Here is a 23,872-nt window from a genome sequence, read left to right as displayed (position 1 = left end):
CTTCATACAGCAACCTGTACGAATCCTTCCAACCTGTACGAATCCTTCATACAGCAACCTGAACGAATCCTTCATATAGTAACCCGTACGGATCCTTCCAACCTGTACGAATCCTTCATACAGTAACCTGAACGAATCCTTCATATAGTAACCCGTACGGATCCTTCCAACCTGTACGAATCCTTCATACAGCAACCTGAACGAATCCTTCATATAGTAACCCGTACGGATCCTTCCAACCTGTACGAATCCTTCATACAGTAACCTGTACGAATCCTTCCAACCTGTATGAATCCTTCATACAGCAACCTGTACGAATCCTTCCAACCTGAACGAATCCTTCATACAGCAACCTGAACGAATCCTTCATACAGCAACCTGAACGAATCCTTCATACAGTAACCTGTACGAATCCTTCACGCAGCAATCTGTACAAATCTTTCATACAGCAACCTGTAACAATCGTTCTTACAGTAACCTGTCTGAATCCTTTGTACAGTAAGCTGTACGAATCCCTCCAACCTGTATGAATCCTTCCAACCTGTATGAATCCTTAATACAATAACCTGTGCGAATCCTTCTTCCTTGATTTTTTGCTATTATGAATCCTTCATACGGTAACCTGTGCAAGTACTTGCCCCACTCAAATTGTGACTGTGATTTCTACACTGTTATATAGTGACAATTCTATAACTCCTCTATAATTCTACAACTCTCTACAACTGTTTTTTCTCCTGTTACCTGCTCGCTCCTTCATCCCTGTTAACCTTGTTTCCTGTTTCCATCCTGTCCGTCTTCTGTCGTCTTTCCTGCAGGACTGTTCGACTCAGCAGTGTCTCCAGCCGTCCAAAACTCACGTCCTCGTTCTGGTCCTGCATGGAGGGAACATTCTGGACACCGGCTCTGGTACAGCTACATCCAAATCCACTAACATTATTACTGTATATGTCCATCCATCCATCCCATTCTCCAGAACACCTTGAGGGAATTTTTTTGACACAAACGTCCACTTTGACTGTCATATCTCAGGAACAGAAGGGGAGACATTTGGTCAGATACTGAATTGGTGACTCTAATCTTGACACTGTGCTGATTGTATAGATCTTCTGTGTGTGAAGCATCCGTGTTTTCACTGACATGGATGGAGACTGTAGGAGAAACTGGACAGGTGGGCGGAGCCATAAAACTGCGGGCGGCAATTCTAGTTTTTCCTAGCATTGATTAAGTCTTATATTCCTTTAACCCATCAGGCCTCTTAAGATTAAGAATGACAAAGAAAATGCACCTGCAGCTTGTTGACAAATGCAAATTATATTTAAGGCTCACAGAAGGTTTGACTCGAGAGTACTGCGATAAAATATTTTGTTTGTTTGCAGGTGAGCAGAACAACAAGCAGGGAGATGTAAACACGCTTAGCGGAGCTTTTGAGACGGTGATGAGGGTCCATTACCCCGCAGCGCTGGGCCGCATTGCCATCCGGATGGTCCCCTGTCCTGCTGTGTGTGTCGACGCATTCTCACTAGTCTCCAAGTGAGCAGTTACTCTTTAGTATTCAACCCAGTGTTTAAATAACCTGCTGTAATACACGCACAGCCGGCTGTGTAAATGTTAAACACATTCACAGACAGATAACAGCACGCCCTCTCTGCTCTGCAGTCTCAGCCCCTACAGCTATGACGAGAGCTGCCTGTCCAGCAGCCAGGACCACATCCCGCTGGCTGCTCTGCCTCTTTTGGCTACCTCTGCACCGCAGTACCAAGACGCCGTGGCAACCGTCATCTTACGAGCCAATCAGGTGTACAGCGACTTCATCAAGTCTCTAGAGGGAGCGTCATTTAGTGGGCAGGTCAGTGTGTAACCTGGAGGTCCGTATCTTCCCTTTGGTGGTTTGATGACTCATGAACAGATGATTCATGTGTAATCGTGTTCTTGTGCTTTAATGCAGGTGTGTGTTATCGGAGACTGTGTTGGAGGTATATTGGGGTTTGATGCTCTGTGCAGCAGCTCGGTGACGGTGTCAGAAAGCCAGAACAGCAGCAGACGGGGCAGCGCCATCAGTGTACAGGTAACAGTCTCAACTCTCTGACCTTAAACAGCACTGAGAGGCTACAGTCACGCTAGCAGCTCCGCGAGGCAGCACAGAAATATTTCAGTTTGGGCCAAAGTAGAGGACTGACCAGCAGTTCCACTCCCACAGCTGCGAGTGTGTCTTAAAACGTAATACTATAAAAAAATTTAAAAACTTTTCACCACCTGTTTCTCTTTCTGTTCTCTCCATCCATCAGGACACAGACCTTCTCTCTCCAGGTATCGTCATCAACAGCGTCTCTCCGTCCTCGCCGTCCCTTGAAGGAAGCCGCCATCTCAGCCGCAGCAATATCGACATCCCTCGCTGCTCAGGGCCAGATGACCCCAAGAAACAACTTCCACGCAAGCGCAGCGACTCCTCCACGTATGAGCTGGACACCATCAAACATCACCAGGCCTTCCTCTCCAGGTGAGACACGGAAACTGACACAAACGTCACAGTCAACCTGTTACCTAACCTCTATGAACAGATTCTGCATGTGTACGCAGACAAGACCTTGGTATCAAAAGTGTTCTTGTTTCCACTTGGGGTCCATTTGTAGTTTACTAACGAAGACCACACCACCCGCTGAACCGTTAAATCATTAAATCGGTAGCAGCGTATCTATGTTCTCAGGCTCCAATGTTCCTCAGCTCAATAATCTCTTAACATGACACATTAAGGACACATTTCAGAGGGTTTTATGTTCTCAGCAATTGTGTTTTCCCCAGGTCAAATGTTCTGTGTGTGTATCCCTGGGTCAGCATGTTTAAATCATAGACAATCACCAACCTACAGCCCACTGATGTTAAATCATGATGTGTTCCTCCTATGCTCTCTGATTTATGGACAAGACATTTTTCTTGACTTTAGACGTTGATATCTCCACAGAGGCTCAACGGATTTTTACCATTCAAACTGCATTTGAAACATTCGTCTCCCTTCGTGCTTTTGAAGTTTGAACTGCAGAGCTGGCTTTTACTAGTCTCTAACAATGTTAGTTTATATCAAGTTGGGCTGCCCCCCAACTCAGAATTTTCCTAGTGGACCAACAGTCCTCATCAGGGTCCATCAGTGGACTAGTCTCCTGCATGTTTCTGATATGAATGTAATGATTAAATGATATATTTTGGTGGTTTGAGTTGAAGGTGTGAGAAAGAATAGTATCAGTAACATTGTTAACACTGTGCTACATTACAGAGAAATACAAACCGTACTAATGAACCTTCATTAATATAGGCCTATATTTTATCTCCAAGTGCACGTCACACACTGAGCGAGCCGCCTGTTAATGACGCTGTGGGCTAATGGGCATGTAGCTACTTCCATGTTTCACATGATACGTCATGTTTGTAGTCGACCAATGAAGATGAGTTTACATATCACCTTGGGTTCGTCCTTCACCTTCTCAAAATGATCCCACACTTTGGATTTCCTGCCTGACATGTTATTAACTAGCCTGTGGAATAACCGCAGGTACCAGCCCTGGAAATTAACCTGACTCCTGCAGAGAGCATCCTTCCATTGAACAAAATGAGCCTCCTGGCCAACAGAGAGCAAAAGGCCATCATATTTATACAGCACCCAGGGAGTGTGGCATCCACTGGAACCACATCAAATAATGTGATCAATGGGTCTGTTTTTTTCCCACAAATTCTAGAGACTGTCTCAAAGATAGATTAGCCAAGAGTTGTACAGCTTAGGACATGACCAACACATGTGTATCAATGTGGCAGGAGCTTCGATCGATCACACGTAGGGTCGACATCTGTCTTAATCTTAGATAATCTGTCTTTGGTCCAATGAAGACGATGCACCATCTCAAACTGAACAACAGTGTGCCTAAGGCATATTGAAGAGGAGTAAATTCTCTCTATAATTTTTTTGCCAAGCTGTTTCTTAAATTGCAGGCAGGCAGAGTTAGACGCCATGAAACCTCTAATTTGTAAATACCTGTAGAAATATCTTTAATAGGTGTACAAAGGAGGCAATCCTGTTTCCACTGTAGAGATCAGGTAGCGCACCTATTCCACCTTTTGACCAGATATCAGAAGCCTCATCCATCACTGATGAGGCGAACATGTGATTTATTGTTACCGGTGCAGCATAACAAAGGTCAGTCAGTCCGCACATATTGATGTATTTCTACAAATGTGTTGGCAATGCTGCGGGATGAGTAGCAGGCAAAACAATGCAGTGAAAGATTAAGAATTATAATTCACTAGTCCATACCCATTGAGTGCACAGTTACCCATGTACAGTTTCACATGGTGTGTGTTTGGGATACAGGTCATAGGAAATTGCAGATTAAATAGTCAACTGAACCCATTAAGAAGAGCAATGTATTCAGACAGAGTGTTTGTGAATGTGATAGTACGATTGCTTTATTGAAAGTACAGTAGTACCATTGCCAATAGTGGGATAGTTAGTGGGCTAAAACTGTACATTAGTAGTTGAGGTAGCACGTTGAAAGGCAGATAGTTAAAGTGTTTATATGTTGTATTGACTTAAAAGTGGGGCGCACGGGTAGTTCACATGGGAAAGGTGCGGCTAGCCCTTGTTGCAGCAGTGGGGCTTGAAATCGCCTTCGTTCTTTGCTCTCTCTCTCTCCCATCCTTTCTGTCATGCTTCACTGTCCTGTCAAATACAGGAAAAAATTGCCACCCAACACTGGTCCACAGGGGGAGCCACAGCGATCGGTCGCATTTTAGCCATTTTGAAGCATTTTTCTGTTGTTATAGCGCCACCCAGTTGCCAATTAGAGTTAAATTTCTCCAGTCACCTTGAGGCGTCCTGTTCTACATATCTACCAAGTTTAGTAAAAATCCATATGGCGGTTAGGCCTAGATAAGAAATGAGCTCTCTAGCGCCCCCATTTTGTTTGATGGGGTCAATAATGGAGGGGTCCCCTCAGATTATGTGTGGTCATATGCCTACAAAGTTGCGTGGTGATGGGTGAAACCCTTGAGATGTTATACACCTTTATGTGATGAGCCACGCCCTCCGCAATATTCATTGCCTTATAGAAGCTCAGTTTTAGTAAGTTTTCCAACTTTTGCCAAGAGGGAACTTTAGATATTGGTCCCTAGATTATGTTCACCCAGTTTCATGCAGATCGCTCAAACTTCCTAGGAAGAGATCCATTTGAAGTGTTTTTCAAAAAATTCAAAATGGTGGAAAATCTATATAAGCGGAAGTTATGGGTTCTTGAGGGGCAAATGTGTTCCTCATGAGGAGAGGCATCTCTGTGCAAAGTTTCATGTCTCTACCACATACGGGGCATGAGATATGCCCATTCAAAGTTTGCAATTTCAATCAGATGCTATAGCGCCCCCCTTTGGCCAATTGATGTAATATTGCTTCATTGGCATCCTCCCATGACCCTCTACCACTGTGCCAAATTTCACATGGATTGACCAAGTCAGTGAGGAGAAAAACACACACACACACACACACACACACACACAGACAGAGTTTTCATCATCATACAGTAAGAGAAGCCGGATGAATAATATAAAGTGGGCCTCCTGTTGCACAGCAGACGCTCTATAAAGTGTGTCTTATGTGTTATGTTAAAGGAATATTGAGCTGGAGAACAGAGGGATGACCTCAAATAAACTTCTGAGTGAGGGATATTTTGGTGGACTGTCTTAATGACCAGGAGCTACAGTGTGTGTGAGGTTCTGCAGATGCATGCAGCTGGTTGAATAAAACTTAAATCAGTCATGAGTTCATTCGTCTGCTTCACATCATTATTAAGTTTTTATTTGGAGATGAAAAATGTACACATCTTTGTTCCTTCGCTTTCAAGGTTACTCTTTATTTAGTTTTCTTGTTTTACTCCTGAAAACTGGTCGTCAGTGAATATTTGTTGTAGTTTCATTCACACTCTATGAATGTTTCCAGTCTTCACTCCAGCGTGCTCCACGGGGAGCCCGGATCGCGGCGCTCCAGCAGCAGCACGATGCTTGAAGGAGGCTCTTTGGGAAAATTTGACTTCGAGGTGACGGACTTCTTCATGTTCGGCTCTCCTCTGGGGCTGGTGCTCGCTCTGAGGAAGACTGTGGTGCCCTCGTTGGATGGTGAGGAAGGTTTTCTCCTTTTTTTTGTGCACCTTTTGTTTTAGTGTCGTTCATTAAGACGTTCCTCGTGCATCTGTTAAGGTGCACATTTAAAAACAAAAAGGTCTCTCCTGATAATGTGACGCCAGATGAAAGCAGGAAGTGGTTATTTGTAGCCTCTGATGTTTTTTCCTGTGTGAGATAGTTGTGTCCAGCAGCTGGAAAGCAGGTGTCAGGGGTCGGAGGTCATGTTTCTGATCTCAGAGGCTGAAAAAGTCTTGGCTGCGTATCTGACTGTGTTGTGTGTCCTGTGGGGTTTGAAAGAGAGAGCTTACTGACCTGCAGCTGGTGGGTTAACATCTGGCATCGTAACATGTAATATGATTAAAGTCATGTTTCTCTTTTCATTTCCGAGTTTTCTCAGCCATTTTTCCTTCAGCCTGTTTGGATCCATTTAGGTTTATTTTGGTATATAGATAACTGATGTTTTGCCAAACCATAGAGAGGCAATTACACCCAACAAAACAAAACAATGCTGATGGAAACAGAACAACAAAAAGCTTTGAGACTGATAAGGTGTAGGTGGAGCAGCTTCTTGATAAGTTATTCACGATGTTTATAGCTGGACCTTATTATTTCTTAGTCAGCTTTATGGGTGCTGGTCGCCAGATTTGTTTTAAACCTTTGGAGCCATGCTAGCTGTTTCCACCTGTTCCCAGTCTTTATGCTAAGCTAAGCTAGTCGTCTGGCTATGAATTTATATGTACTGCACAAATAGGAGAGTGGCATAAATAATTCCTTAAAACATCAACTCAGCAGCAGCCTAGAACTTGTTTTTACGTACGCACCAGTTCAGTGATGTAGACATGTACTCCAGGATGCCTCAGTGCGTCGTGACATCACCGCTGGGCGTGGTTACAGGTGTGACAGATAACTAAAATTGGCTTGGTTGGCTCTTCATAAGTATACTGAACAAAAATATAAACGCAACACTTTTTTGTTCTTTTACGTTTTTGCTCCCATTTTTCATGAGTTGAACTCAAAGATCTAAAACATTTTCTATACACACAAAAGACCATTTCCTCACAAATATTGTTCACAAATCTGTCTAAATCTGTGTTAGTGAGCACTTCTCCTTTGCCGAGATAATCCATCCCACCTCACAGGTGTGGCATATCAAGATGCTGATTAGACAGCATGAATATTGCACAGGTGTGCCTTAGGCTAGCCACAATAAAAGGCCACTCTGAAATGTTCAGTTTTATCACACAGCACAATGCCACAGATGTCGCAAGTTTTGAGGGAGCGTGCAATTGGCATGCTGACTGCAGGAATGTCCACCAGAGCTGTTGCCTGTGAATTGAATGTTCATTTCTCTACCATAAGCCTTCTCCAAAGGCGTTTCAGACAATTTGGCAGTACATCCAACCGGCCTCACAACCGCAGACCACGTGTAACCAAACCAGCCCAGGACCTCCACATCCAGCATGTTCACCTCCAAGATCGGACGACGAGCATGCAGATGAGCTTCCCTGAGACGGTTTCTGACAGTTTGTGCAGAAATTCTTTGGTTATGCAAACCGATTGTTGCAGCAGCTGTCCGGGTGGCTGGTCTCAGACAATCTTGATGATGAACATTCAATTCACAGGCAACAGCTCTGGTGGACATTCCTGCAGTCAGCATGCCAATTGCACGCTCCCTCAAAACTTGCGACATCTGTGGCATTGTGCTGTGTGATAAAACTGAACATTTCAGAGTGGCCTTTCATTGTGGCCAGCCTAAGGCACACCTGTGCAATAATCATGCTGTCTAATCAGCATCTTGATACGCCACACCTGTGAGGTGGGATGGATTATCTCAGCAAAGGAGAAGTGCTCACTAACACAGATTTAGACAGATTTGTGAACACTATTTGTGAGGAAATGGTCTTTTGTGTGTATAGAAAATGTTTTAGATCTTTGAGTTCAGCTCATGAAAAATGGGAGCAAAAACAAAAGTGTTGGGTTTATATTTTTGTTCAGTGTAGTTTCATGTCTCATCTCACAGTTTTCTCTTTCTTTAAATCTCTCTTTAACGCCCAATCAGCACCTTTAAGTAGCTTTTTGTAATTGTTTTCAATGAGATTGAAGCATTTTGCCTGCTGCCTTCGCGTTGCTGAGTGCTTCACGTTTTTTCTCGTCATGCACCTTGTGTTTTTGCAGGAGTGGCCTGAACGCCTCGAGTTGAAAAAACATTAACTTAGAGCAGATTTTTTTTATTGACAGATGAATTAAGAGGCAGTGACAAGTGTTAGCCTACATGATTTATGATAAGCTAGCTCTCTTTAGCATCGCCCATGGCACACTGCAAGACATTTCTGAACAAACTGCAGCCTCAACTACTTTCTAACATTTTACCAGCTGTAATTAGGCCAGATGACTCACACCAAACTGTCGAACTGTCCCCAGTTCATCCTAAAATAAGCACTGAACCAACCATCATCTAGGTGAAACCCCTGGAACAGCTTGTGGTACTCTCCATGATTCCTCCTCTTTCTGAGGGTCTCATGTGCCCACACATCTCTCTGTTTTTCTGTGACCAATGTGCTGTATGGGAACAGCCTCTTACCCTCAGTCAGAGCCAGAACAAGTGCCCTTTGCTGGTTCATTCTTTAAATGCAGATTTCAAGGTAGAGCTGGGTTTACTTCACAATGACATCACAGTTAAAGGTCCAGTGTGTAGGATTAGGGGATATATTAGCAGAAATGGAATATAATAAGTCTGTTTTCTTTAGTGTGTAATCACCAAGAATCGTTGTATTTTCGTTACCTTAGAGTGAGTTGTTTATATCTACATAGGGAGCATGTCCTCGTCTACAGAGATAACTATGTTGCACCGCCATGTTTCTACAGTAGCCCTGACCGGACAAACCAAACACTGGCTCTAGAGAGGGACATTTGCCATTTCGCTCAGGCCGCTGTAGTTAGTAGCTCATCTCCAACAAGCAGCATCGGGAAAAAACGGATTTGGAATGTGGAACTGTTTTATTTAGTGTTTTTATCGTTTTAAATTTCTGCGCCTATTTGTTTTTAAGAGGAAGAGACCTCTGTGGATAATTTGTTTTCTGGTAAAAACCTCCTGAACATCTGGATCAGAAAAAAGGTTAGCACACAATAGCTTGCGGTGGGCGAGCTGCCCTTCTGCCCAACAGCGTCAAATATACACTGATTTGTAATGTGAAACTGCTTTATTCAGTGTCTCTATCAGTTTTAATCACCTGGTGTGTTTGTTTTGGAGAGGAAGAGACCTCAGTGGATAATTCAGCTCACGGTTAAAAACCTCCTGAACAATAAACACTGAAGGAATTCTAACCAGGAGAAGTTTCAACTGGTTGCAATCTGCAGTCCTCACCAATAAACACCACTAAAGTCTCCTAAATCTTACACACTGATACTTTAAGGTGATTTGGTACTTGACTAACAAAAAAAAAAGACGAGAAAAATTGCTCTGTCTGCTCGGGGTCTAACTCTCCTTGTGTGTCTTCCCCCTCTCCAGTGTCAGCTCTGCGTCCGGCCTGTCAGCAGGTTTACAACCTGTTCCATCCAGCCGACCCCTCGGCCTCCCGCCTCGAGCCCCTCCTGGACAAACGGTTCTACCTGCTGCCTCCCTTTAGCGTCCCCCGTTACCAGCGCTTTCCTCTGGGTGACGGACACTCTGCTCTCCTGGGTCGGTCAAACATACAGTGTATCATGAATCATTTCACTGCACTGCTGTCCTACATGTAGATGACTCTTTGTTGTATCTCTTTCTTCTTCTTCTTCTCTAGTTGACACAGTGCAGAGTAACCCTCAGCTTCTGATGGAGTCAGCTGGTGCAGCTTCCCACCGCTGTCCGGACAGCACCGTCAACGAGACCTCCATCCCTGTACCTGTCCTCAACTGGCAGCTCCACACAGAGAGTGAGCATCAGTTAGCTTTGTCTGTCGATCCTGCTGCTCTCTCCTTCTCTTTTCTCTTGTGTTTGTTTTTCTGATGGTGCCTTAGTTTTAAAGGGAAAGTCTATTGTTTCTGGCCATCATTTATATCGGTTATGATATGATTGCACTTACCAAGTAAAAGAAATACCCTCACCTATGTACTATGACACCTGTAAGGCTTGATAATTAGTGGCAAGACTCCAGGAGGTCGCTGCACACAGTCAAAAATAGTCCCGTCTATAACCAGTCAAACCACGATGTGGTGTTTCTACTTTCATTTCGATTAAAAAAACAACAGTAACATTTACTTTGTTAGCTTTGGGGAAAAGGTTAGCAGTTCCCCCCTGTGTCCAGTCTTATGCTAAGCTAAGCTAACCAGCTGCTGGCTGTAGCTTCATGTTTATCGCACAGATGTGAGTGTGGTATCAATTAGAGCCCTACACAGGACTGTTTTCTTAATCCTGTTCCTGCTCACCCGCGCTGGATTTCTAACCTCCTGCTCCCTCAGAGTGTGTTATATATTCCCACAGGGTGTGTGTCAGCACCTGCCTGCACCCACTAATATTCTGACCATACATGCCTGCACAATTAATTATGAATAGACTGAGTCTTCGTCCCTCAGGGAGAACACAATATATTACTGTGGAATTAAATATATAAGCATACTTGTTGGTTATAAATAGCAAAATTACCTTCTACTGCATAACATTTATAATTACACTTATTCTAGTGTCTCTGTGGGATTCAGTGTTATCATTATTATCTGTAATATTCCTGAGAAATTCCTCCAAATGTCCGACTTACTGTACTTAATGTCCTTTATCTTATTCTCCATTTCACTTGTTGACGTCTCCATCGTTCATGTTAATTAATCTCTGGGTCCCACACATTTTTTTGATCACCTGCTCCCGCCCGCAGTAAAAATAAAACTGCCTGTTCCCACAAGATTTGTGTTCGTTCCAAAGGGATAATCCCAATGCAGTCCACTAGTATCAATCTTCTCACGTAGCTCTTGGCAAAAAAAACCCCACTAGTAAGTGTATTAAAATAATGTCAAACTTGTTTGACAAAGGCAAAACTCAAACAGTGAGACGATCAGATGTTAAACAAATATATCAATCAAATGTTGCGACATCAAGGCAAATAGTAAAATTATTTTTTTGGCTTTTTGGCCTTTATTTGAGAGGACAGTAACAGTTGGAAGGGGGAAAGAGAGGGGATGACATTCAGAAAGGGCTGCAGGTTGGAATCAAACCTGCAAGGACGTATCCTTTGCACATGGGGAGCCTGCTCTACCAGGTGAGCTACTCAGATATTAAAATTATTACCCAAACTTCCAGTTTAACATACTTCTGTGCAAACATAATTTTTCCTGCCCAGTTAGGGATTATTGTGGACAGTCCAGGTACACGTACTTTCAGTTTTACCTCCAAATAAACTCTTGTTTACAACCTCGCTGACTGCAAGTGTCAGACTGTGTTGTAGCATCTGTCATGTTTGCAGATCTCAGCAATTATTCTGCTGATGCTCAGCTCTGTTAGCAGCTCTCATTAAAAGTTTTACTTTATTACATCAAGACATTGGCTGCTCGTCAGCTTCAAAGGAATCATAGCGACTCAGGTGTGTCTTTATGATCAAGGTAGTGATTCACAGGCAGAAATCACAGTTACAGGCTTTGTGTTCAGCACCTGGCCATGAAAGAGCTCTGGAAATAAATCCCAAATCATATTTTTTTAACTGGAATATTTCTTGTTTATCTCTGCAGTGAAGACTTTAACTCTTCTCGTCTTTCTCTGCAGCGGAATCTTCTCACTCACATATTTTTGTGGACAGCCCGCACCCATCGTCCACGTCTCCAGGGGTCCCTCACCTCCGCTGCACCCGCCGGGCCAGCGAGGTCAGCATAGCCAGCCAGGTGTCAGGCTTAGCTGACTCCTACACCGCCTCCAACATCGCCACCAGTGAGTTGACCTCTGATCTCGAGTGTGTGACACCAAGTTTGGGTGACAGTGTACATGTTGACATTCTCATCTCCTCCCTCCAAACGTCCACTCAGCACACAAACGTGGAGTCAGCCACAGTAAAAGGTCCCGCCTGCTGTCCCAGCTGGCTCTGCCCTACAATAAGTTGGCCTCTCGGAGCCCGTCACTGCGCTCGGGAAAGACAATCCGTCGGGTTTTCCCGAAACCCAACGGCATGGATTCTGAGCAGAGCTCGGACATTAGCTCTGACCTCACTGATGTCACGTCTGACATCTCAGACATCAGCTCAGTCCCCCCGTCACCGCGGGTGCTGAAGAACATAGAGCAAGGTACCCTGGGTAACCTGAGGGAAGGATGCTAGGATCCATCCTCATTGCCTGTGCTCTTTCCTTCCTCCTCCTCAGTAGTCCTGTTTCCAAAAACACTCTTCAGCTCAGTTTCATGAGAACCACTTCTGTGTTGTTTTTTTTTGTCAAGACCACAAGAAAAAAACTGTGACGAGGTTCTTACAGAGTCTGAGCTGTTGTTTCCTCGGCTGTGTGCTTTTTAAAACCTTTTTACAACTCCTCACTGTCCGTTTTATCCGTAGTTTGGAGTCTAGTGCCTCCTAGTGCAACCCTTGAAACTATCTTTAACTTCCTCCAGTTTCCGATAAACCTAAACTTTACATCTCTACATGAGCAGGATGTAGACACACACACACACACACACACACCACAAACAAAGACAAGGAATAAAGATAGCAAATGCACTGATACCTGACCTCACTCTGTCTCTCTTTGTTCCATCCCGGCTGTAGTTGCTTCTCGGTGGTGGGGCAGTAAGAGGATGGACTTCGCCCTGTACTGCCCCGATGCCCTGACAGCGTTTCCCACAGTCGCTTTGCCTCATCTCTTCCACGCCTCCTACTGGGAGTCCACAGACGTCGTGTCCTTCTTACTCAGACAGGTTCGTACAGTCTTTCTATTAATATTAATGATTTTATTTCATTGTATCTTTAAATTGAAAGTGTGTGTTTATGATGAGGATCCTCCACTTTGGTCAGAGACCACCTTGGTTTGGTGTCAAACAGGGAGAGACTAAAAAGTTTCTGGGCTGTGTACAGTTTTGGCTGAAGTGCCTCCACCCTGGAAATTTAAAAAAAGTTTTTAGGGGGTTAAAATGAATTATCCTCCCCAGGTGATGAGACACGAGAACTCCAGTATTTTGGAGCTAGATGGTAAAGAAGTGTCTGAATTCACTCCATCCAAACCTCGAGAGAAGTGGCTCCGCAAGAGGACTCATGTTAAAATCAGGGTAAGAGCTCTCTTTGTTTTTTACTGCATTCACTACAGAACGTGTTTTGGACCGAAAGGAAATGCAGAACCTTTTAATTTTGAAACACCGGTTTACTCATTGTGGTTTAGTCAGCATCCACAATACTTTCTTTGGGATTACTTCTGTACGAGTCTCTACATTGTTGTTGCTTTGTGATCAATCTGGGTCAGAACACTTGATTGCTCAGAGGAGCAGCTTCTGCAGAAGCACCTGGTTCGACCACGATGGACCACAGTGGTTTCAAGGACTCATGTTGTTCCAAAGTTGTATAATTGCCTAGAGTTGGTTGGTGTTCTCACGGCAGCATTTACAAGAGGACCAGATCAAATGCCTTGTGTGAGAAAGCTGCTCTTGATTGGTCAGAATTTCCATGTGGGAAAAATCCAGGAAGTAAAGCAAACGTTGAAGAAGAGTACACTTGCAAGATAAATGTGACACTTTCTAATGTCACAATGGAGGGACAACTACGCAGGTTGATTTTAGCGCTGCTCATCGTGGACTATATTGCTGTCATTGTTCATTTTAGTCAAAGCATACAGTTTGAAAACGAGGCGCGGCTCCAACTAGAAAACAATGTTTTGATGCATTGGATGTGCTGAATGTGCATATTAAGGCAGTACAGGAGGAGGTGCACATTAATAATCCTCCAGGACTGTAACATGCTCATGTTTAACCCAAACAATGTGTCATGTGACTGCAGTTGCTTCACATCCAGGTCGGAACACCTTCTCACCACAAACCAACCGCACCAGAGTTCCTTTGGAACCGGACTGAGACCACCTCTTCAAGAAGGTCTCAGTCTGGTTGTTTTGGTGTGTTCACACCTGAGTGTGATTGCTGTGTTCACACCTGCCCAAATGAACCACACTGAGGGGGCAAACGAACTTGAGTTTGATTGAACTGAACCAATCAGGGCAGGTGTGAAAGCACCCTAAAACCATATGAGTTAATTAATGGTTAAATTTCTCTTTCACCACATGTGGCACTCTGCTGCATGAAAGGAAGAGAAAGAAATCCAGCTCCAAAAAAACAAATCTAAATGTGGCTGCAAATGCTGGTAATGTGGCGGCACGCCATAAATAAATGAATGTTTAAGTAAAGGATCTCAGTACTTTCTATGCCATTACAGACGGGGGTAGGGCAGAAAAATCACTAGCTTCTTAATCACTGAGATTAATTAACATTTGGATCGATTGAGAGCTTCTCTCAGATGGATTTTGGCAGCTGCACAGTGAGAAGATTCTGCTTAGAGAGATTTTAGAGAATGAAACTGTAAAAGTGATTGAAAATGACACCTGTTAACTCATCACAGCAAATGTTACATGACAACAACTGAAAAGAAGAGGACTGTTTTCTTATTTTCGTCCTCCTCTGTGTGTCAGAACGTGACAGCAAACCACCGAGTGAACGATGCCGTGTTCACAGAGGACGGAGTTCAGATGGTGATGGGACGTTTCATGTACGGCCCTCTGGACATGGTCACCCTCACTGGAGAGAAGGTATAACGACGACCATTCAGCTGTGGCGTTATGTAACGGTGTCACCGTCTGTGTCATTGAGGTCGCACATATTGAAAAGATCTCTGTGTCGCTTCCTGCAGATCGACATCCACATCATGACCCAGCCTCCCTCTGGAGAGTGGGTGTACTTTAACACAGAGCTCACCAACAGCAGCGGACGCGTCTCTTATGTAATCCCAGAGAGCAGAAGGCTGGGCATCGGGGTGTATCCTGTCAAGATGGTGGTCAGGTGTGTTGAGTCATTGTTATTTCACTTTTAAAACGTACCTGTAAATCTCCTCTTTGCACAGTAACCTCCGTGTTTCTTCTCTCACAGGGGTGACCACACAGTTGCAGACAGCTATCTGTCTATTGTACCACGAGGAACAGAGTTTGTTGTGTTCAGTATTGACGGGTCGTTTGCTGCCAGTGTGTCTATAATGGGCAGCGATCCAAAGGTTCGAGCTGGAGCTGTGGACGTGGTGAGGTAAGGACTATTTGTTCTGCAGTAATATATATAGAAACACACAAGTTATCTTGGTACAAGTATTATGTACACTGAAGCATTTAATACCTGCATATTACACCCATATTGTACATATTTTTGTGTGTCTGTATACATATAGTATAGATCTAACACAACGATTTCAGGCAATAAACAAACATGCATAAATAAGAGAGGCAATATACCAGCAAATCCTTGTCGACACCAAAAGGTCTGAGCCTCCTGAGGAAGAATAGGCGGCTCTGTCCCTTCTTGTACAGAGCATCCGTATTCACACACCAGTCCAGTTTGCTGTCCAGGACTAGCATTTATAGGAATGCACAACCTCAGTTGCCTGGCAGTAGACTCACAAGTCAGTCTTTAGACGCTTTGCTTAACTAAAGACTGATGTCTTTCTCCCTGATTTTGTGTTTAGATGGGCGGATACAATTTCAGAGTTTTAAAAAACTCCCTACGTTGCAGAACCAATAGTAAATCCGCAGGGCGGTCCTTCGGTGGCTCGCTGAACTCTTGTGCTCGTAAACATAGTCCCACTAGAAACACGTGTAGCGGTACAAAATGGCTCAGCCGTGCTCGCAGAAAACGCCGTCAAAGTTAGTGGATGTTTGTCGCGTTTGCGGCGACACATTCTCACCAACTAAAAGAAACAAACATAATCTTTTACAAGGCCATGACTCATCCGTCCGTCCGGACTATAGAGGGAATCACCTTGTAAACAACAAGGCGATTCCCTCTATAGTCCGGGTAGAAAACCAGCAGAGCTTTTAGCTATATATATAGCCTATATATCACATTTTTCACATCACTGTATCACCGTTTAGACTAATCCGATGTTTGTAAAGTCTATAAACACAATGATTGAACAAACATTACTATTTCTGTGTGCACGTTTAGCTGGGCTAACCGTTAGCTGTTAGCCCTGTTAGCCGTTAGCGGTGTCTGTAATAGGTAATAACTCATTATACGGTCCGTGAAAAAAATATCTTTTCCAGCGGATATCTTAGTTACAACATGATTGAGCTAGCAAAGCAGTTTTGTGTTGCTATGTGTGGTATTTATTCAGTTTTGGGAAATCACAATGTCTAGAAAGCATCAGTGGCTGCAGCTGACAGGGACAGCTAACAGCAGCAGCAAAGCTAACATCAGGACGTCATCTGTTAAAAGCCTCCTGTTGTCAGATACGACATGAAACTACTCCAGTTAGCTCAATCATGTTGTAACTCAGACATCCACTGGAAAAAATATTTTCTTCACGGATGAGCACACGTTTGATAAAACAGAGTTAAATCTCTCGGCATCCATTTTCAAGCTCTGTGTGTTTGTTTCCTTGCGGACGAAAAAAGGGGGAGCGCACATTTCCGAGAAGGCGTGTCCTTTTCAAAAATGCAAGAGGCGTTGCTTTGTTGCCGGCCGTTTTCGCCGGTGTGTTAAACACACTTTAGAAAGGAGTGTCCCCAGACTATCAGAAGGCGGAGATCTCTGATTGTCTGGTGGCGAGACTACCTGGCAGGGAAGTCTACCACCATCTCCTTAGTCTTGGTGATGCTCAGGAGGAGGCAGTTCGTATTTCTCCAGTCACTGAAGGCCTCCGCCAGGTCCCTGTACTCCCCCTCCTGTCCACAACAGGTGTATCATCTGAATACTTCTGAATGTGGCCGGACTCAGAGTATTTAAAGTCACATGTGTACAGCCTGAACAGGAACGGAGCCAAAACCTGACAAAGTGCGTCGTTGCTATTAAGTAGTCCATGATCCAGGAAGTCAAGGAGGGCGCCACCCCCATCCCTCTGAGCTTGCCTCTCAGTATGGGGGGCTGAATGGTGTTAAATGCACTTGAAAAATCGAAAAACATAACCCTCACATAGGAATCAGGCACATCTAGGTAGGCAAACTGAAGAGGTTCTTGTTCCTGTGCCACCTGTGGTCTTATGTGATGGAGAAGCAGTCGCTCTAGGGTTTTCATAATGTGTGACATCAGAGCCACCGGCTTGTAGTCATTCATCTCTACCAGACACCCTGTTTTAGGCACCGGTACGAGACTTTCTCCATCTGTAGACTCAGCTTGCAGAGCGTCATATACATATATGCATGACTGTGTATCTGTTCCTTTGTATTTCTTCCTGTGTGCAGCGTGTACACTATGTGCTCATCACCAAACACCAGATAGACACAGTTACGCTGGGTTCACTTTGGACACAGAAGCACCATGAAGCACGGCAATTTTCGGTGGAGCACTGCCCGCTGCCTTTCTGCCCCCTGTGAGTCAGCTGGTCTGGTCACACAGGACATGCTGCGGCCTCACGTTTTACAGCCAGCTCGCAATCTGCAGCGACAGTTTCAGTGTCTTGCCTTTTTCCGCGAGCAAATCTGGCACACTGAGAATCTATTTTGAGCAATTGCAAGGCTATATTAGACAGAATATAAATGATCTGATTGTGATAAATCATAAATATGCATCCAGTGCTTCCACATGTTGTTCAAGAAATTTACAAGCTGATGATTTAGGTGCTGAAGAAGACTTTGATGGGTCACACACAATATTTAATGAAGACTCGATGGAGGAGAATCACAGCTCAACATACAGAGTGTAACACAGATTCTGAGGGTGTCCTCGCCCAGTTCTTGCATTTAACCCAAACAGTACTCCCTTGCGAGTCACTTCATGTTCCCAAATAAGGTTATTCTGTCCTGATCTATGGCTGTGTGAAGTTTCTATTGCTTACTACCTTTAAACAACAAGCACGCTCACCTGGCTCGCACTAAATCACCTCGACTGTTTGTTACAAAATGCACATGTCTAAAAAGAGACTCTCGTCTGTAGCCTGGGGCACAGGACAGTCTCCCTTCCCCTTGACCTTGGGAGCTATGGCAACGGAGCCGGCTAGGCACCCTTATCTGGGCAGCTGTACTCCGTCTGCCACAACTAGGAGACCAAAGATAGACTGCGGTCATAACTGAGGTCAAGTAGGCTGACCTCAAGGCCTCTTTTAGGCCTCCTGCTGACCTGACTGTTACCTTGACCATAACTATCATCCATTTCCTTTACTGACTGAGGCCAAAGGCTGTAACACAACAAAATTTCTTCACATTTGTTAGTCGTGTCTAAATACAGACACACACACACACACACACACACACAAAGTTAAGACTAAAACAGCTAATGAGAGTGAATATCAGGCTTCATCTGCCTGAATTAACGCTGTGCTCTGTTGTATTGTTTTTTTGCAGATACTGGCAGGACCTGGGCTACCTGATAGTATACGTAACGGGTCGCCCTGACATGCAGAAGCAGCGTGTGGTGGCCTGGCTCTCTCAGCATAACTTCCCCCACGGCGTCGTCTCGTTCTGTGACGGGCTGGTTCACGACCCGCTCCGGCACAAGGCCAACTTCCTCAAATGCCTCATCAACGAGGTGAGGAAGGCCGCTGTGAGTTTGAGGCAGCGTTATCATAAAATCCTTGAAGTCTCTAACAGCCGTCTTCTGTCTCTGATCAGGCCCACATGAGGATCTTTGCAGCCTACGGCTCCACCAAGGACATCTCTGTGTACACGTCGATCGGCCTGCCTCCGTCACATATCTACATAGTGGGAAGACCCACGAAGAAGATGCAGAACCAGTGTCAGGTACGGAATAAATCCTGAGAGCAAAGGCATTAATCTACTGAATTACACCCAGAGACTGTGTTGTGTTAAGTATCTGTGAGCTGTAAATTCACCTCCTCTGAGCAGAGGGGAGAAGATAATGTTATCTTGGAGCCTCAAGGTGCAAGTTTCTCACTTGGCAGCAAATTGTGGGGACCAAAACATACCCAGAAGTGTACTGCACAGCACAGTGACTAGCGATCTCAGTCGACTGAGGGGTCTCCAACTCATGATTCCAATCTCCGACTTTCAAGGAGCAGCTAAAAGTTTCCCACGATGATTAATATCCTCTGCTTTTCTGTTTCATCAACACACATACACACACACACACACGCACAGAGCTGAGCAGGCTCAGTAGTGAACAATGTGCTGAAGGAGTCTGTGTTCTTGTGTGTTAAGCTGAGGTAGACCAGAGCTTTGCTGGAAGTGACGTTATGCGGTCCTGGTGTGTTTATGTGCAGCAAACACTGTTCAAAAATGGCTTTTTAAATGCTACAGTGCTCGTCTGCAGCCGCTCACATGGTAATTTAGGAGGCAGTTTGGCCTTGTGTGCTGCGATTAATTTGGCATGCGGTTAAAACACTGGTCATAATTTTGCTTTAATGAAAACTCAACTCCTGGCATTTGCTCCTGGTGTTCTTCATCGCTGTTTTTGGAGGAAATAACCGGAGTAACCAGCTTTTAAATTGCCATAGTTTCCTTTTATTTTGAAAAGTAACTGCTAAATATTCAAAGAAACTTTATAGCGTGACATTGTAGAGCAGATTTTGGTGCAGTGGCATGTGGTAGAAATTTGCCTGTCTGTCTCTTCCAGTTCATTCCAGACGGCTACGCTTCCCACCTCTCCCAGCTGGAGTACAACCAGAGGTCTCGTCCCGCCAAGTCCGCCAGCACCCGCATGGTCCTCCGCAAGGGCAGCTTCGGGCTGGGTGCAGCCGGCGGAGACTTCCTTCGCAAGCGCAATCACATCTTTCGCACCATTTCCTCCAAGCAGCCCGGCGGGGCGGGGTCGGCCTCTCCCAACCAGCCGGGGCGGACCGAGCGAACCCTGAGCCAGTGCGAGGTGGAGCGGGATCGAGGGGTCGTGCCGGCCACCCAGAGGAGCATGAGTATAGCTGCAGGGTGCTGGGGTCGCACCGGCAGCACCAAGGAGGGCAGCAGTGGGTTACTGGGCCCTAAATAAGGTTCAGTGAGGAGCTGTGGTGTGAAAGGACCCGGCCTGAGCCACCATGATCTCTGGAGCAGACACAGAGAGAAGAAGATGGAGCGGATGGAGGGTTTGTATTTTAGAAATTAAAGAGATAAGTGAGGGTAACAGCTTTATAGAGATAGAGAAGGATCTGTCCGGGAGGAGTGGACTAATCAGGCCCAGTGGGATCCAGCGAACAAAAGACAATTCTGTAGCATGACTCTTTTACAGTAATACTTTTATAGGATACATCACTTACTATTCAAAAAAAAAAAAGACAAGAAAGGATTAAATGAAATATTGTAAGCCTTAAACTAATCTCGTATAACGGGACCCCTCCTCCCCTTTTACCGCACACACACTCGTAAAGACTGTCCAAGCATTCACACTCTCATGAGCTCAGGACAAACTGCAGAGCCAGATTCATCTTCAAACACGGGTCTGAGCCATGGCAAGGAGCCCATAACTTTCACTTCTGTTTCTGTCCCACTGTCAGCTGAGCTACAACATGTTCAAACACTCTGCCCAGAAGTGACTGGCAATAAGAACAGAGTGCAGAATACACAGTCACTTCATCCAATTTACACATCAGACATATTTACTCACCTTCCTCCTGTGGTGTCTAATCATGCTCATAGTTTTGGGTTTATGTGTGCAGGATTTGATTTGTCACAGATTACAGCATCCACCTTAATACAAGTAATGATGACACTCGGTTTGGAAGGACATTGTGTTGAATTTTCAGCCACTACTGACGACAAAATCTGGTCTGTTTGGTCAGTCCGCACTGAAATATCTTTTAAACTTGATGATGATTTTTAAATTTAAATTTGTTCAATACTTTTATGACCAAATAGCAAAAGTAAAGACATTCCCATTATCCTCAACTCAACATTGTGTCTTCAGTAGTGTTAGCATACTTAGTGTTAATTTTGGCAGTTATTTTAGATTTAGTCTTAGTCTTTAGACAGAAGGGCTTTTAAGTCTAGTTTTAGTTGATAAAAAGTCAATACATTGAACTAATTCACCAAGGCAAATACAGGTATCAGAAATTTGAATCAAGTTGACAGGTCATATCAAGTGTTGAAATTCATGAAAGCAGCATTTCACACGTTTATTTATTTATTATCAAAGTTCTATTTCTTGTCTTTGTTGTGGAAAGAGGCTGCTGACAAACATTTTTTGTCATCGATTTTGTTAAGGCGATAAATACTGCATGCTAATACGCTAATCTAAGATGTTGGACATGGTAAACATTACACCTACTAAACATCAGCGTGTTTGCATTGTCACTAGTCAGGTTTCCATTCAACTGTAAAGCAAATTTTTATGCAAACTTTTGAATTGTCGCCAAAAAGAAATATGAATTATGCATGTTTCATTTGGAGCGAATCAACTTGGTGACACAAAAAGAAAGAAAAAACAATCGAAGTCAAAACAAGTCGCCTCTGCGATCTAAACCATGTACGAAAGAAAAATGGCGACAGGTCTTAGGGAATATGTTTCACTTGGGCAAGTTTAATTGATCTGTCATATTAGCTAATATTAGCCATTTTTCATGCTGTCCAGAAATAAAGACAAATTATGTCGTTTGTGAAATATCCAGGAAACAACAACAGTGGAAACAGCTAATTCTAATCAGATGTTTGCTACATCACAACTTATTTAGCATAGGCCTTTCCAGGTCCCATTTAGCACATCAAATCTTTTTCGACAAAGACAGAAACCATGAGTGTAAAAAATACTCATGCAGTTTTTCTAGTGTGCTATCTTAAGCTGGCTCAAGTAGAGCTTCACAGAGCAGCTAGTATGGCCACAGAATCACGGACAGTCTTATTTATACCACAGCTGCATTGAGGTGGAGACAGAAATCTTAAAAAACTGGGCAAAGCTATCTGCAGATACCACCAGAGGAAAGTCAGAAATATGTACTTTTTTGTAATTTGGGTGAACTGATCCTTTAAACATCTCAGAGCTGGTTTTAAAATCATCACTTCTCATGTTCCTCACCATGTGTTTAAAAGCATAATGGCTAGTTTTCATCCTGCGGTCGGTGTGTGTGAGACTCTGTAGTATTATTATCCCTTTCAGTGTGGCCTCTGGGCCATCCAAGGCCTTAATATTCAACAACACACTTTCTCCACAGATGGAACAGAAAGCAGACAAACAGGGCATGCAGAATTAAAGCAACAACTGAAACTCTGTACAGTCCACAGCAACAATCCCTTTATATATTCATCTGCTTGCAATACCTCTGATTCACCTGCTGGTGGTGTTCTGTTCCCCACGTGCTGCTGCTGCTGCTGCTGGGAGACACTTGTGAGCTGTTCCCCGGCTTCTTGCTCTTTTCGCGCGTAGGACGCCGAACATGAAGGACCTGCAGAGGAGCTGAACTCTGGGAGGGACGGAGGCAGTATTTCAACATAGCTTTCACTCACAGAGACCTGTTAATCTTTCAGTATTTTTACTAATTGGACTGAAGAGTGGGCTGGAAGTGATTCAGCGTGAATGTTGAACAGACTGGATCGATCCTTTTGGTGGTGAATGTGGAAAAAAAATCATGAGAGCAAACATCATGTCATCGCTTCTGTCTGTTGAACTGTATATTTTCATACAAAGGGGACGTAGTAGAAGAGGAAGGAGCCGCCTCACATCTCCAGTCCAAAAACACAAGTGATGTGCACAAAATAGTTTCCAATGCTGATGCCACCCGCGCTCATCAGGACAGGTTCACAGGTCTTAAAACAACAGACAGGTGCCCGTATTAACAGTGGAGCATTATTTGCATGCTGTAATCATCCAACTGTTCATACTGGAGATCAAAAGATTTCTAATGTGCTTCCACTGTAAGTGATGAAGAACAAAATCCACCTTGTTCTGTGCAAAAATGTATCAAATCTTTAGCTGACGATGTCAGCAGTCAGAGTTAGTCAAATCAAGTGGATTTATTCCAGAGTTAAAGATATTTAGTATGAAATTAGATGAAAATAATGTTTTGTACTGAGTCTGCTCTCCTAACGGAAGATGTGCTGCTGTCTTTACACTCTAGAAACCATGCCAATTTATTGTTTTGATACTCTCAGACTCAAATAAGATAGTTTGTAAATGTGTGGTGGTTCCTCGTGTGGGTGGTAGTTCATTTATTCATTTATTTGGATCCCCATTATTCACTACCAAGATAGCAACTTCTCTTCCTGGGGTCCTCAAATGTGTAATGTTGTTTCTTTGTCTTTTTGTTTAGATTTTTACTGTTGTTTACTTTTGTGTTTGTTTTGTCCTGTTCATTCTCTTTTTTACTTTTCCTCTTCCACATGCTTTTGTTCTGCGAATATAACACTGGAAGATGGTTGTTAAGTATAATCCCATAGGGGGATTGGCCAGACTCTAAAATAAAAATGAATGAATGATGTAGTAAGCAGTCAGGGGAACACCTTAAATGGTTTAAATTGCATCGACAATATAAATCAGCATCAGTTATGATTGCTAATTTTCATATTTTTCTGTTGCTGACCCCTGTGGTGTACCCCAAGGCTCCATCCTAGGTCCTGTTTTATTTAATCACATATGCGTCTAATGGGCTATGACGATGACATGCAACTTTACTTCCCCTTTGAAAGCAAGCAAAAAAACATAACCTAAAGGCCCTTTATAAGC

General features: G+C 43.9%; 1 protein-coding gene across 1 annotated transcript in view; it reads left to right on the top strand.

Annotated features, from left to right (window-relative positions):
* Positions 1-20,322, top strand: part of pitpnm2 (phosphatidylinositol transfer protein, membrane-associated 2) — a 62,106-nt gene extending 41,784 nt beyond the window's left edge. The window contains exons 10-26 of the mRNA XM_078162253.1: positions 816-906; positions 1,377-1,530; positions 1,657-1,846; positions 1,946-2,065; positions 2,286-2,497; positions 5,975-6,150; positions 9,665-9,835; positions 9,936-10,067; positions 11,885-12,046; positions 12,867-13,015; positions 13,247-13,363; positions 14,767-14,883; positions 14,985-15,133; positions 15,221-15,370; positions 18,616-18,799; positions 18,883-19,011; positions 19,844-20,322. Coding sequence (XP_078018379.1) covers positions 816-906; positions 1,377-1,530; positions 1,657-1,846; positions 1,946-2,065; positions 2,286-2,497; positions 5,975-6,150; positions 9,665-9,835; positions 9,936-10,067; positions 11,885-12,046; positions 12,867-13,015; positions 13,247-13,363; positions 14,767-14,883; positions 14,985-15,133; positions 15,221-15,370; positions 18,616-18,799; positions 18,883-19,011; positions 19,844-20,212 — 2,772 coding nt within the window. The 3' untranslated portion in view covers positions 20,213-20,322. The remainder of the gene's footprint in view (positions 1-815; positions 907-1,376; positions 1,531-1,656; positions 1,847-1,945; positions 2,066-2,285; positions 2,498-5,974; positions 6,151-9,664; positions 9,836-9,935; positions 10,068-11,884; positions 12,047-12,866; positions 13,016-13,246; positions 13,364-14,766; positions 14,884-14,984; positions 15,134-15,220; positions 15,371-18,615; positions 18,800-18,882; positions 19,012-19,843) is intronic.
* The last annotated feature ends 3,550 nt before the right edge of the window (positions 20,323-23,872 follow it).

This window comes from Epinephelus lanceolatus, chromosome 19 (assembly GCF_041903045.1).
Source record: "Epinephelus lanceolatus isolate andai-2023 chromosome 19, ASM4190304v1, whole genome shotgun sequence".
NCBI lineage: Eukaryota > Metazoa > Chordata > Actinopteri > Perciformes > Serranidae > Epinephelus > Epinephelus lanceolatus.
This window is presented reverse-complemented; position numbering and strand designations above follow the sequence as displayed.